The 15,778-nt window shown below is 30.7% G+C and overlaps 1 protein-coding gene across 1 annotated transcript; it reads right to left on the bottom strand.

Moving 5' to 3' along the window:
• Positions 1–202: 202 nt before the first annotated feature.
• LOC140443436 (cytochrome P450 4C1-like) lies at positions 203–15,495 on the bottom strand. The gene is given in 9 exon segments (XM_072534690.1): positions 203–492; positions 1,461–1,809; positions 1,871–1,939; positions 5,692–6,059; positions 8,014–8,199; positions 9,774–9,864; positions 14,399–14,508; positions 15,262–15,339; positions 15,342–15,495. Coding segments are annotated over 9 exon segments (1,503 nt in total). The 5' UTR covers positions 15,430–15,495; the 3' UTR covers positions 203–328.
• Between the last annotated feature and the right edge of the window lie 283 nt (positions 15,496–15,778).

Below are 15,778 nucleotides of genomic sequence, written 5' to 3'. Positions count from 1 at the left end.
ATGCAGGCCGTAATAATTGAAATTCAGTGTAAAATATCATAGACAATATTATTTAATAATTATAGCAACGTTGCTTTTAGCATTATTAAAAATAAATAAAATTTGATTTTGTTTTGTTAATATCTGTATTTCATATTTCCAAAATATCCTCAACCTACGCTCTTATAGAAGAAAAATATCCTTATCAATCTTAAACAATGCATCATGTAAAATATTATATTTTAATTACGATAACAAAGTAAAAACACAATAACAATAATACAATCAATAAATACTAAATTATATAATAACAAATTATTTAATCGTTACAATTCACAAAATCACAATATTAGTTAGTACGAGGTATAAAGTTCAAATTAATTGCGTGTGCACTCCTTAGCACCAAATCAGTTATTATTTCAACTTTTTCATTTTTATCAGCGAGTTCCACTGAGAAATTCTGCATGATTCCACAAATAATAGCCTTCATCTCAAACATTGCAAATCTCTGACCTAAAATAAATTGGTTAAATATTATTTACCATTGAATCTGAAGACATTGTATATTTCTTTATTACACTTTCTTATTATTATATGTATCTCTTAGCAAATCAACTCATAGCAAAAAAGGAAACAACTATATTGTAGATTTTAGATTATAAAGGTAGTTTGAAAATGTGGACCTTTCTACACTGCGGCCTAAAATATCTTCTTTTGTATGTCTTGCACTTGGGTTTTAGTCCAAAAGATCTAAAGTCTAAGCAAGCCTAGTATCTCTTTCGATGCTACTTTTGTTACTAGATCAGTTCCCAGGTACTCGTATTATGGCGTTAATTAACAACTACACTTTATTTTTAGGCTTATGTTCTCCCTGAATTTTTCTAGAATTTGTCTAGGGAGGACACCTGTGATTACTGTATTACTGTGATTACTGTATTAATTTCCATGAAGCTCACAGGATATTTCGGAGTAGTGAGCATAAGGTTGTAATAAACTTTTTGATTAGCTTTTGGGCTGGAATATTTTCTTGTGGGCTGCATAAGTTCCTATTTCCATTTTCGGACATCTTCCACCATGCGGTTTTTGTAACATGTTCTGTACTGTAGAATGACTATAAGTTTAGCAAGACATATCCAGTTGCCTAAGAAGAAACTGTTTCTTAAACAATTTAGAACTAGAAACTTAAATTTTATAATTGTCTTAAATACGCTTCTAAGATAATGTTATTTTTGGGTAATTGTTAGTCGTCACCGTCTTTCGCTAAGATAGTGAGTATTTTCTTAAATGAAGTTTACAGTTAACACTAATACGAATATGCTATGAAAAAGACAATTAGATATGTTGACCATTATAACGACGATTTTAGAATACATACGTAATTATAAATATTGATTTATATAGTATATTATGAAAAAAAGAAGAAAATTAATACAGATATACTGTATAAAGAGCTATAAAATTTATGGTGCATTATTTCTTACCAATACAATTTCTGGGTCCAGCACTGAAAGGTACAAAAGCGAATGGATGTCTATTTACACAATTTTCGGGCAAAAACCGATCGGGATCAAATTTCTCAGGTTCTGGCCAATATTTCGGATTTCTGTGAATGTCATAAATCCAGATATCAATAGTCGCCTCCTTAGGAATCAAATATCCATTCAGTTCTATATCTTCATCCAACGTCCTTGCTATTAAAGGCACGGCGGGGAAAAGACGTAGAGTTTCTTTAATAAATCGTTCCATTACCTTTAGTTCATTTAGATCGTTCAGGTCTGGTTGTTTTTGTGCGTCTCCTAATACAGATATAATTTCTTCATAAATTTGATCCTTAAAATAAGGTTGCATTAAATAAAATATTAGTTATTAAACAAACAAGTTTATTTATTACCTGGTATTCTTTATGTATTGCTAATTGACGTAAAGCCCATGATAGACCTGTGGCAGTTGTATCGTGCCCCTAATGAACATAAAGATTGTTAATATAACTTAATCAAAGAGTACAATAATATCTTCAATTAAAATTTGTTCTAGCTAACGTGTTGGTAGTATATTTTTTATCCTCCAGCGAAGCAGATTAATATTTTTTAAAGATGGATTTACTGAAGGAATTAAGAAATATATTAGTCAAGAACTACTTGCAAAAGATTAAAGATAAAAGATTCTACAATGGGTGAACAGCATTTGGCCGCTGCACCAATACAAAAAGCGCTGAAGAAATATAGCATAAAGATAAAAAAATACAAAGCAAGTTTAATCTTGTGACATTTTGGATATACAAGGTGGTCCTTAAGTAATTGTACAAACGAAAACCGTAAATTCTACACTTTAAAATATTACGATTTAAGCCAACTTGCTTTAATAAAATATTGATATTAAGAAAGATACAGGGTGTTAAAGTGGAAATTTAAAATTCTATTTTTCGCTATAACTTTTACGTTTGTAAATATTTTTGGACAAAAATTTATAATTGGATGCTTTAAAGCAGGATAAATTATAATTTTATACAAACTTTAATGTAACTGATAGAGGGCGCCACATATGCCACATGTGTAGCATAGATTTGCGCTTAACTTTTTTGCTCTTAAAGTTAGCTCTATTTGTGTTAAAAAATATTCAAGATACATTATTTTTACAAGGAAAAGGTATACTTGTTGATAACCTCAAAATTTAACCGTTTTCGAGATATTCGCATTTTATAAGTCAGCTGCATAATAATTCTTAGTTGTAATATTTGTGCGGTGAAGCATTGAATACCTGTAGATAAGCATAATTCACAGTTTATTCTTATTACAACAACTCAAAGATGATAATGTAACATTACAAAATTTTTGTTATGGCTGCTAAATGTCTTATTGAAGAAAATATTCTTCATCTTCTTCTTTAGGTGCCGTGTCCGTATTCAGACGTTGGCCGTCATCATGTTTACAATTTCCCTTTTCTATTGCTTCTTAAGTTTCTATACCTACTGGAGTTGTATTACTTTTTTCCTATTGTAAAATGCTGAAAACCCAAAATATGTGGTTTATGTAAGATGGTAGACCACCACATTCTAGAGAGAAGGCAGTGAGAACATACTTAAATATAACTGTTCTGAACGTTGGATTGATCGTGGCAGTCATATTCCTTTGCAATGTGGTGAGATATTGATATAATTATTTAATTTATAAAAAATTCCAAAAGAACACTTATCATTCATTACGTAAATTATTTAACCATTTTTATTAGGACAATTAGAAACTAAAGCCCAGGTATTGAATAACACATATGTGTCTTGTTTCATAATACTTTTTCTACCAATCTAACCTTAAAGACTCAGCATTTTTACAAAAACATCATCGTTGGCCTAATAACCGATATTGTTATAAATATAGTAAACACACAGGTAATTTAGTTCAGCATAATATTAGTTCGTTAGTTAATCATAACAGACCATTTGTTCGAAATGTAATTATAGTTACTCGTAAGCTGTAACGTAATCATATAAATAAGTAATGACATCGATAGGTTATTCCGTGTTTATATAAGTAACCCATGAATCAAATACATCACAGTTTAACACATTATTTAAACTCTGCCACAAATAAGATGTAGTTCCATAATATAACATAAGGTTTGGATATGTATCCAAAAGAATATATTCATCCATTATACATTATAGCCACCACGTATCCCAGAATTTAATCCGCTTGATTTTGGTGTATGGGGCGTATTAAAACAACGTGTCTATAAGAATCCCATAAACATTCGCAACCAACTATGGGAAGAAATAAATACTGCAGCAGTTTCTTTAGAACCAATGATGCTATTTAACATGAGACGATCTTTTATGTAATATATTCACAAATGAATTAAAGAAATTAATTACTATTTAACTGGGAATAAGCCACAATTAAAGGTTAAAATACGTTTATTGACGTTTCAATTTCCACTTCGGAAATCGTTCTCAAAATACAAAGGTTTGTATTTTGAGAACGATTTCCGAAGTGGAAATTGAAACGTCAATAAACGTATTTTAACCTTTAATTGTGGCTTATTCCCAGTTAAATAGTAATTAATTTAAAATGCCACAAGAAAATAGCTTCAGAACAATATAAATTAAAGAAAATGGTGGACATATCGAACACTTACTTTGACAAAAAGTTATGTTATTTAGTTTAACTATTTCTTAATTTGATTTGTAAACAAAATGTTTTGATTATGACTTTAATTTAACATAAAACGTAAAATGTTTGATGTAAAATCCTATTATTCTGTTTTTGTCAAATCCTCTTATTAATTATCCTGCTAATATATTTATTTTATTTAATCTTTCGTTAACTATTAACTTTAGTTAAAGGTATTTTATACCAAAATTTAGATTTATTAATGTTTTTGTCTATTTTTCCTTCGTTGCCTAGAGTAATTGCCTTAAATCAGAATTATACAGCTGATTTGTAAAATGCGATTATCACGAAAACTGTTAAGTTTTGAAGTTATTAAGAAGTATACCTTTTTTTTGTTAAAATAATGTATCTTTAATATTTATTATCAAAAATACAGGTAACTCAAACAGCAAAAAAGTTAAGTGCAAATTTAAGCCACATATGTGGCGCCCTCTATCAGCTACATCAAAGTGTGCATCAAATTATAATTTCTCATATTTAAAAATACCCAGTTGTAAATTTTTATGCATAAATCTTTACAAACATGAAAGTTATAGCGAAACATAGAATTTTAAATTTGCACTTTAACACCCTGTATCTTTCTTAATATAAACATTTTATTAAAGCAATTTGGCTTAAATCGTAATATTTTAAAGTGTAGAATTTACGGTTTTCGTTTGTACAATTACTTAAGGACCACCCTGTATATATTCAGGAGTATTTGCAAATAGTGTAATAAAACCCAGAATCAAGGTCATTAATGCTTATATCATTTATCGCGGGTTCATTCAATTTTAAATATTTCTCAAAAGTTCTGAAGTATGAAAAACACAGAATAAACTTTACTGTTCTTTAAACTATTACTTTAAAATCGAGAATTCCAGTCAAAGAAAAAAAATACTTATAATCTAAACTTAAAGTTCATTTTGAGTTCATAGAGCATTGATCAAACCTTAATTCCAATAATGAGATTGTGAAGTTTTGTGTAAAAAATTAGTGCGCTATAAATGAAAAGACTACCGGAAACACAAGACAAAGTATGTGTCAGAAAGTGATTAGAATAGATGGTGACAAAAATTCAATAAATTCCTAATCTAGAATTAATTAATCTAAAATTTTACCCCATTCGCCAAGTTAGTTTCATTGTCAAACTAAAAATATATAAAGTATTTCAAAATATTTATCAGTTTGTAACACAACCAACGATGGAGAATGTTTGAGGCACACACAATGAAATGAAAATGATTTATGTTAAAGAGTATGATTCTCAGAAGTTATTTGAGATTATTTGTAAAATACATTTTAATATTATCAAGCACAGAGGAGATAGTTATTCTGCTAGTTACATAGTGCTTTATTGACGTGACAATATAAGCATTATTTATTGCGCAAGAATAAATAAAAACCTAATAGAAGTAACTAAAAATCTAACTAGAAATAAGAGAATGCTTCGATTGAAGTCTTGTGTGAAACTCGTCTTGACAAAGAAGGAGAAGACTACATTTTTTTTTTTCAAGATAAAGTTGCATGTCTTGTACGAGTATACAAAATCTAATAAAATACTTACTTCAAACATAAATGTATTCACTTCATCTTTAATACCTTGGTCATCGATAATGCCCTTGGAAATTTTTGCATTCAACAATAAATCTAGAAAAGCTAGTTTTTTCCTTTTTATTTCGCCGTCTGTATTAACTTCAAAAGGTTTAAAATCTCTTGATCTTTCTAGTACAATACGTTCTGTAAAGCTATGCAACGTTGATAAGACTTGTTTGAGTCTAGCACCGATAGAAGATAATATACTAAATACAAATAAAGAATGGAACCAAGGTCTTATTATTCTGTATATCAAGATTTCACCCATTTCATGTATTGCAGATACGTAATTTTTGTCGTCTTTGTTGGTCATATCTAGTGTTGTTCCAAAAGATGTTTCTAAAAGTATGAAATTAAACTATCATTTAAGTATCTAAACTTTACTAATTCTATTAACTAGTTATTTTTGTGCATTAAAGTGTCTACAAATATAATAATACCAAACATTTCCTATAGATGGAAGGGGACAAGCAAGAGAAAAAATGTAAAATATAAAATATTTTGTTCTTTAGAAGCCATCTGAATGCGATACTGCACCCTCCAGATTTAGCCATACGGCTCACACTGGCTATAAGGGGAAAATTTACTCATTCTAGATACCTAGGGTATCAAAAGCATTAAGCTCTGGTGGGACTCTTTATGTGATATCGAGCCCTAGGTGACTTATATGTTGGAGTACCTCCCAAAAATTTTCGTACTCATACGAGTAGCTTCATCGAATAATTAGTAACCCTGCTATGAGACTCCAAAGACTCTACATCAGATTCTTTTATAAACTCTATGATTTCACCGGCAATATGAGGTCTTGTGTCATCCTGTTGAAAGATCGCATTTAGAGTGGTTTGTAGGTAGGGATGTAAAACCGGTTGCAGTACTTCACCAATATATCGTCGAGCTGTCAGAGTGCCATTCATAAGAACTAGAGGTGATCTGCTTCCCAAACATATAACACCCCATACCATAATGCTTGGCTATCAACAGCCAAGTCTTTATTTCGTCTCTTGTCTTAAAAACGTCTTACCTTTATACGCTTGTCAGAGCCACCCAAACAAAACCCAGATTCATCACTAAAGCAGACCGAGCACTGCACCATCCTAAGCGTCGAGCCTTATGCTTTGGTCTCAAAGGTAACACCAAAAGCGGACGGTAAGCTCTCAACCCCATTTCAAGTAATATTTGATTAACTGTTCTTCTTGAGACTACCCTTTCTGTAGCTTCAACTAAATCATCTTTTACTTGATGTACATTGTCTCGTCTATTTCTGAGAGCAAGTAGTCCAGGATGGCGCAAATTACGGCCTTGCAACATTCTAGGACATACAGACCACAAGGCCGATAAGTCTCATCATTGGACCACATCCTCCAAACTCTTAACACCGTTTATGGATTAGCTTCAACTCTTCGAAAAAATTTCCCAAAACCAAAACCGGTATTTTTCATGCCTACAGTGCGTCGTCCTTTTTCAAAGTCACTTAAATGACGAAATTCCCGACGACCGCATTTTGGCATTTTAAATTTTTTGGATAAATCAAAAGCAATCCAAAATGACCAAAAATTACAAATAAACTAAAGTTGCATACACAGAAATAAACTTTATCTTTTTTTGCGAAAAAAGAAAAAAAACTTTAGTTAAAAAAAAGATAGCGGTAGCTAGATAAGAGGTAAAAACTGTACCACATAAATATTTTTAGATAAGACTTACAAAGAAATACTTTTGATTCAAATAAATAACCATATACAAAGTGTTGTATTTTTTGGCCGTCAGTATAACATGAATTTGAGAGGATGAGTAATTTTAAGTATCAAGAGGTGATCTGTCCAAACAATGCAGACGAAGATATGGAGATTGAAAAAAGAATAGAAAAGAGGAAATAGAGCTATTATGACCTTAAAATAGAATCCCAAATCCAAACTCGTCTCCAGAAAAACTAATGGCAGAAGGTACAATACCGTAATATTTCCTGTCGTAATATACAGAAATCAAACCTGGGATTTGGCAAAGTACCATAGCTGGGCATAGATATGTAAAGAAAATACTCTTGGTAAGTGAGGACAAACAACGAAGAAGATGAAGGCTAAAAAAGAATTTGCTGAAAAAATAAAAATAGGATATTCGGTAGGGGTACCTTCCGGATTGAGAAAATAAAACAATGGGTAGAAAGAAACTGAGAGCTTTTCATATGGTGCTTGTTAACCGAAATTTATATATAGAGATACAAATAAAAGCAAGTCAAATTTAAAAAATAAATTACTTAAAAAATAAATTAATTATTAACACTGAAAAGATACTATACCTGCAATAGTGTTTAAAGCGGTTTGAGAAATTATTGGAACTATATTTGTTGCTGATTTCTTATTTTCTTGTTTGATGATCTCGACTAATCTAGCAGTTTCTTTATTAAACACTTTTACAAACTCCTGTAATATACTGAAGTGAAATGCAGGTGTCAAAATCTTTCTTCTTTGCTGCCACAGGGAACCTAAAGGTAACAATCTTATTAATACGAAATACTGGTGATAATGAAAATATATATATATATATATATATATATATATATATATATATATATATATATATATATATATATATATATATATATATATATATATATATATACCCGGTATTTAGGCGTTCCACGCCCTTCCGGTAGGGATCTATGGAGGAGTATCACCTAGCCGCAAGCCCTTATCTCTTGCCGTACTGCTCCACCATAGGAGCATAATGAAAATAATTATATTATATATATGATATACTATATATCCTATATATACTATTATTATATATATATAATATAATAATTATATTATATATATAAATGATAATGAAAATAATTATATTATATAAATATATATATATATATATAAATATATATATATATAAATATATATATATATATATATATATATATATATATATATATATTTATATATATATATATATATATATATATATATATATATATATATATATATATATATATAGTTTCTTAGCAATATTGTTGCAGTTTTTGTCTAGTCTGTACCTTAAAAGAATTTCATAAAGTTTTACTTTTAAACACTTTAATATTTCGTCTTGAATTTTCGATGAAATATGAAATAAATAAATAAGAGAGTTGTGGTAAAAATAAGGCCAATTTCTATTTTTGTTTTCGCGAGAAAAATACAATAATACTACTCTTGATATTTCTACACTAATTGCAATTAAACGTTATTCATTTTAAATTAATTTTACTTAGGTAATAGTAATGGGATCCAAAAGCTGGAACAATTTAAATTCGTAACTTTAAAAAACATGTTTATAATGAAGCAAATATTTTTGACATTTTGGAAGATACCATTTTATAATAGACAATAAATACTATTTTAATTTATACCCTACAAATTCTAAGAAGTTAGTATCAGAGCTCCTTAACACTAAATTAAGGCGGGATTTGCCAGAACGTGGAGTGGCGTTCTTCATCGGCGAAGAGAAATAACAAATACCTAATAAAAAAAAGATGAAATATAAAGACGGGAACCAATCCAACGTGGAATACCGTTTTTACCCTCAATATTTTTGGTTTACGATCCCTGGGATAGGGAAAAACTGTCTATTTATGGTGAGGGCATATTGTTTTGTCGTTTGTCGATAAATCAACATGGTTCAAAGAAAGTTGGAAGCTGATGTATAGCAGGTACTTATCCCTCCAATCCTTCCGACGCAGACTTTGTACGGTCAGTGTCGTGGTAATTTTTACTGTAGTGCTCTAACGAAGTTGCTTTGGAATTTTTATCATTGTATAAATTAGCTAACTTACTAAAATTCTTACCGGCAACACTGGTGGACAAAACTAAACTTAAACCTCGACGTCGAGGGGACCCGCTCCATTGGGTTAGTTATCAAAAAATAAATATTTATTAATTTCAAACTAACTTGTGTGAAATCAGTGTTCTCTTTTCTTTTTACTAATATATCTATTTTCTATTTTTCTTTGCCGATGTGAACCAGCGAATAGCGCCTTTCCACGTTCGTGATATACCGGCTTTATATTTTATTTCACAAGAAACAAATTACCTGAATTTGTCAAAAGACCTTTTCCAAGCCATGGTTCTACAAGTGAGTAACTAAATCCTTTGCTAAGATGTTTAGATCCAGCTGCGATTTTCTTAAAAAAATATATATTTTTATTAGCATTAATTAAAATGTCAATAGTCAATACTTGAAAATTCACTTAAATTACAAATTACCATCATAGTTATCTTCTGCAATCATTATTAATTTATTATCTGTAGTATGTCTAGAAAGTATATGGAATATAATAATATATAATATTTTACATATTATGTATTACTGGATAATGTTGACACATTTATCTAATCATTTATCGGTTCATAACGTTTTAAAGGTATTGGAATTGGTATTCTCCTTAAATATGGGCATATTTCTAAAAAAAATCTCACAAACGCAAGCTTTCAATTCACCGATACTCCTGAGGTTCACAATAATTATAATACCGTAAGTTGATTAAAACAGCAAAATTGTACTTGTAAACAGTTCATCAAGGGTTGTGTGTAGTAGTCGTAGAGTAAAAAAATATGGAAAGCTGTCGGCTTATATCTTAAACCTCTTCTTGATGTGCCTATCCGTTACGAATGTTGGCGATCATCATGGCAAACTTTATCCTATCTACAACAGAGCGGAAAAGCTGCATAGATATTGTTTTGAACCAGATTCTGAGGTTCTTTAACCAAGATGTGCTTTTTCTTCCTGGACCACGTTTTCCAAATATTTTTCCTCGCAGGATGGCTTGAAGGAGAGCATATCTGGATTCATTTCGCATAATATGTCCGAAGAATTATAACTCTCGAGATTTGGTGGTGGTCAGTACCTCTCGGTTCTTATTTGTTGTTCTGAGGACCTCCTCATTTGTGACTCGTTCAGTCCACGGGATCTTAAGTATTCTTCGATATAGCTTCATCTCAAATGCTTCCAGTTTTCTGCACATATCTTCGTTCAAAGTCCACGATTCAACACCATAAAAAAAGACAGAGAAGACGTAGCATAGCAGCATTCTTACTTTTGTATCAAGAGAGAGGTTGTGACTGTAGAAGGCCCCCATCCGATATAAGGTGGATCTAGCTTTTCCGATGCATTCTCTAATCTCCTGATTGTTAGTCCATTCTTCATTTATTATGGTGCCGAGGTAGTTGTAGTGCGTCACTCTTTCTACGGGGGACAGGTTGATCTTAAACTTGGGAAGCCTAAATATTCAAATGTATCAAGACCAACTGATCGACAATAAATTAAAAAGACGTATATCTTGAACCCTGAAAGCAACTATAGCAAGACAATGTTTGATCACATCCACCCAGATATTCAAGAATTTGGTTGAACAATAGCAAGACCGCAACCAATCCTTAATCTGCACATTCTAATATAAGTTTAATTGAAAAAACCGCCTCACAAAAATTGAAACAAAATATGTTGCGACTCAATCCTGCAGTTATAGTCGTTTTATAAGCAATTTACGTAGTGGCTGAGACACAATATGCAATAAATTTATGAATGTGTACTACCGATTTCAAATATTCATAGACATGTACTTTTTAGTCGTACTAGAATATCTCGGCGGTCAGTAGGTCCCGAGCCTAAGTAATAAAACAACATTTTTCTTAATGATTCTTTGTTAATCACAATAATCTCCTTTATCGGCGATCATTCCAACGCTCTGAACTATATGGTGCATTCGGAACCAATTCAAAGCCAAATTCTTACATTTTCGCCATCGTCTAAATTTCCTGTGACAAAGTGCATGGTTTTGGTAAAACAACCATTTTTTTCTTCAACAACTAAGCCCTTTTCTTTGCAATTTTTATGAAAAAAGTTCCTTACGGGTCTGAATATAAAGAGGCCATAATTTTTCCGGCTTTTTGTTGCGTCTGTGGTTGCGACTTTCTCCGGTTCCCATTCACTCAGATGACTGCAGAATTGATTCCAGAGTAAGTGTTTTATCCATTGTGCCGAGCCTCATTAATTCGTTGTTGTTTTTGCTCTAGTGTGAGAAAACGCGCGCCTATTTGAGAAACATCTTACACATACTTAAATGTTCGTGGATATTAGTGAACTGGATATGCGACTCTTTAATAACTTTGAAGTGACAGCTGTCTTTTGCAAGTTAACTTTGCAGATTTTCATAATTAATTTTCAGCGCTTTTTCGATGTTTTTGGGAATAACTGCCTAATTTGGCCTTCCAGAGCATCATTGGTGTCCCGATAACACCTTTTGAGCTATTGCATAGTGTGGAAGATAATTCCTACCATAAAAAAACCAGTGATAAATTAACACATGAATTTGCTTTTAATCTATTGTTTATAAAAATTACAAAAGCAGCGTCAAGTTAAGCACTGTAACTCGGTTACATAATCCGAATGACACGCAATTTAAACAGTGTTCTTTTGAAGGTTGGCACTACCGAAATGTTACGTAGATAAATCACTAGAGTCGCCATCTCAAGCTTTAATTTCTAAATGTGACCCAATCTAGATATAGTAAAAGCCATTTATGAAGACCGATAACTAGTTAAGCGACGATCAGTGAGCCCCAAACAGTGACTTTAAACCTTGGAAAAAGGAGAGCAAAAGGTTTTCGTGCTGTATCTCGTAAATTAGCAACCCAACAGAAAATTTTGTAAAACATAATTTGTAGGAAGTAAAATTTTCTATAACTTTATTTGTATTACTTTATTCGAAAAATTGAAAATAAAAGTGTTTGTTAAGTTTAATGAATTTCTCTGAATTTTAGAGCGCTCCGAAATTGACCGAGTTCTTGAATACACGTCATCTTGGAATAAGAGGTTCAAAGGGTTTTCGCGGTGTGAAAATTGTGTTTAACATTATTTATAGCAAATTAAATTGTCTACAACTTTGTGTTTTTATTTTTTATCGTAAAATGGGAAATAAAGTTAACAAAAATAACTAAAAATTTTTGAACTAATTTTCTTGTAAAACTTATAACTTTTTTTTGTCATTTTACAATAAAAAGACATCAGATCAATATTATAGAAGGTTTTTCACAAATAATTTTCACTACAAATGTGTTCAGTTATAATAATTTCTGTGGGTTTTTCAGGCGAGATAATATTGAGCATAATTATTTATGTATTTAATAAGTTGTTTTCCAGCTATTGTTTTTTCATTTTTTTTTAATGATCTAGGCTGCGATTCAGAATCTAATTCAGTATCGAAGGTGAATTTTTGCGAAAGAATGGAAGTTAGAATTGGCACCATTGTGGGTAATATTTCTATAATGTCACTGCAGGTTTCACCAAAACAATTGAGGCGCACTGTAGAGCATTTGAGGCCTATTTATCGGCAACCACACTACCTTCCACAGTTTCACTTGCATCTGCACAACATTTATTTCAGAAGTTCGGGGTGTGCTGGATTTTAGAAAGTTTCGATTGGTATCCAATTTTTTTCCATGCTCTTTCCAGCCCCCTCCTTTGGACTGCTCCCTTACTTATGCCGTGAGCAAGACAATAATGTCAATATCCTCTTCTACGACAGTCACAGAATCATAGTCTTGGAATGCAGCAAGAGCAGAACGGATGATAACTGTATCTGCATCAGTCCATTGTCCATTGGAGCTTTTCTGTGCGACGCAAGCTTACGAGGTGGGGTAAGTTTTGTGGTGGCGGAATGGGTCAATAATAAATTATTAATAACATCTGAAGATGGCACCTCTTTTTCCCAGATGCGATTATTTAAGAACCCTGTCAACTTCGGAGCGTTTTAAAATCCAGAGAAATTATTGAAATTAAACAAATTTGTAGTGAAAATTATTCTAAAAAGCCTCTGATATAGCTCTAATGTCATTTTATTGTAAAATTAAAAGAAAAAAAATTTATAGTGCCCAGAAGAAAACTTGTTCCAAAATTTTTAGTAAGGTATGTTTGTTTATAACTTTTTTATTTTCTATTTTACGATAAAAAGTAATAAACAAAGTTGTAGACAATTTAATTTGCTACAAATAATATGAAATTTTTTGTTGGGTTACTATATTACAAGATACAGCGCGAAAACCCTTTCCCCTTATCTTTCCAAGATGGAGGCTGGGGACCTGGATGGCCCCACAAACTTGAACTTAAGCTTATACTTACCCTTTCGCTAAGCATAAAAAATGTAACATTTCAGTGGACTATAAATACTAATTACTAATTAAGATTGCCTACTAAATAAACTAAAAATTAAATACTAAATAAACTTAAATATAATTTAATGAGTTCATCACAGGAAATTAGACAAAATATACAACATCATTAGACAAAATTATACATCACAGGAAATTAGACAAAAATCATTAAAATGTGTTTGTTAATAAATTCACTGTATAAGTACCTACGATAATATTATATTCCGTACCATTTTGAAAATGTGTTAAGCTGCGCCGATTGACACAATAGAGCAGTAAAATGTTATACATAAATATGTAATAGATATCTTCGCCTAATTGGCCCACTATAATAGTAATCAAGTTATTAGAGTTAAATGAGAAACCGCTCTTCATACATGGCCTTTACTTTCATACAATTTTCTTCAGTGATAAAATGAAACACGGAACTGTGTTAACTGTGAGCATTATTTTAACTGTTTAGAAATCTTATTTGCTGAGTTTTGAAAATAAATTTAAATATACGTACCTCAAACTCTTCAGCGCCAGAAATACACACTATCGCCTTATTAAACACAACAAAACAATAAACTGGAGAGTATTTTTGACCCCATTCTCGAAATTGTTTAAATAGTTGCACTAGAAAAAATAAGATATAATATAAATAGTTAATAATAAAATATAAAATAAACATGAATAAAACAATAAAATAATAAAATAAAATGAACAAATAAATTGCCTATTTAGCATATGAAGATATTTTTAGCTCTGGCTTATGCAGTATGTGATATTAAGATAGGTTGATGTTAAAGCGAGTTTCCTTTTGGGTCCTTAGTTAATTGAACTCGTAATAAAATGTGTTTATATTCACAATATTATTATTTATTATCTAACCATTTAATCATTATCTTTTGTTTATGATCACGACTTGTAATCGAAACATGTTTGTAAACACGTGAAACTGACCCAGGGTAATGTTATGGGGCAATACTCTAAACAAAATAATTCAAAGAAAATGTTCATATTTAGGTACAGCGGCCACATTATATTTGTAGACTATTTTTGGGGTTAATAATCAAGATTTAATAACCCTACTATAAGTAGAAATCTGAATCAGGATTTAAGACATCTAAATCGCTTACCGGCTTGAAGAAGCCAAACAAGACGTGGTGGCAAGTGGTGGAAATTAAAACTTGTTTAAAAATAACATTTTTTATAAAATACCGAAAAAGAAAAATAACAAAGCGGTATTTTCCTTATAAAAATAATCGAACGTACCTAAGTTGCACGATCGGCAAAACGGTTATTATCAGAACTAAAAATTATATAGAACTAAAAGCAGCAACACTCAAATAACTTTTTAATTATTTATCTAAATGTTAAATTAAATACCTGTATCCAAGTAGAATAAATCAAAGAAGTTTCCAAAAATCGGAAGTTTCGGAGGACCTGGCAACTTATAAACTTTTTTAAAACACTACGTAATTTTAAAAATTTGTAAACAACATAAATAACAAACACCGCTGCTAACACGGAATATACGTTTTTAAAAACATCCATCGCTTCACAAAATCTATTCGTGTATGTATTTCGGAATAAAATACGAATATTCTTTGATGAAATCGTTAAAATACTGACCGTTCAAGGTTGTGGTAGATGCTAATCTAGTACAAAATATTTTTAAAAAGTGATTAAGCATTTTTTGATAAAAATAACTGGTTATATAAAGATTTTATATAAAAATTATCTTTTTTAAAACCTTTGATTGTTTGTGTTACACGAAGAAAGATAATATTTTGATTTATAATACATCAATATCATATCATATCTTACAATAAAACACGTTTATTATTTTTGGAGATTGGTTAAATTTGACCCTCCAAGATTTTGGTATAGATTTAATCTCAAG

Source organism: Diabrotica undecimpunctata, chromosome 6 (assembly GCF_040954645.1).
Source record: "Diabrotica undecimpunctata isolate CICGRU chromosome 6, icDiaUnde3, whole genome shotgun sequence".
Classification (NCBI taxonomy): domain Eukaryota; kingdom Metazoa; phylum Arthropoda; class Insecta; order Coleoptera; family Chrysomelidae; genus Diabrotica; species Diabrotica undecimpunctata.
Note: the sequence above shows the minus strand (reverse complement) of the source record. Positions and strands in the feature narration are given on the sequence as shown.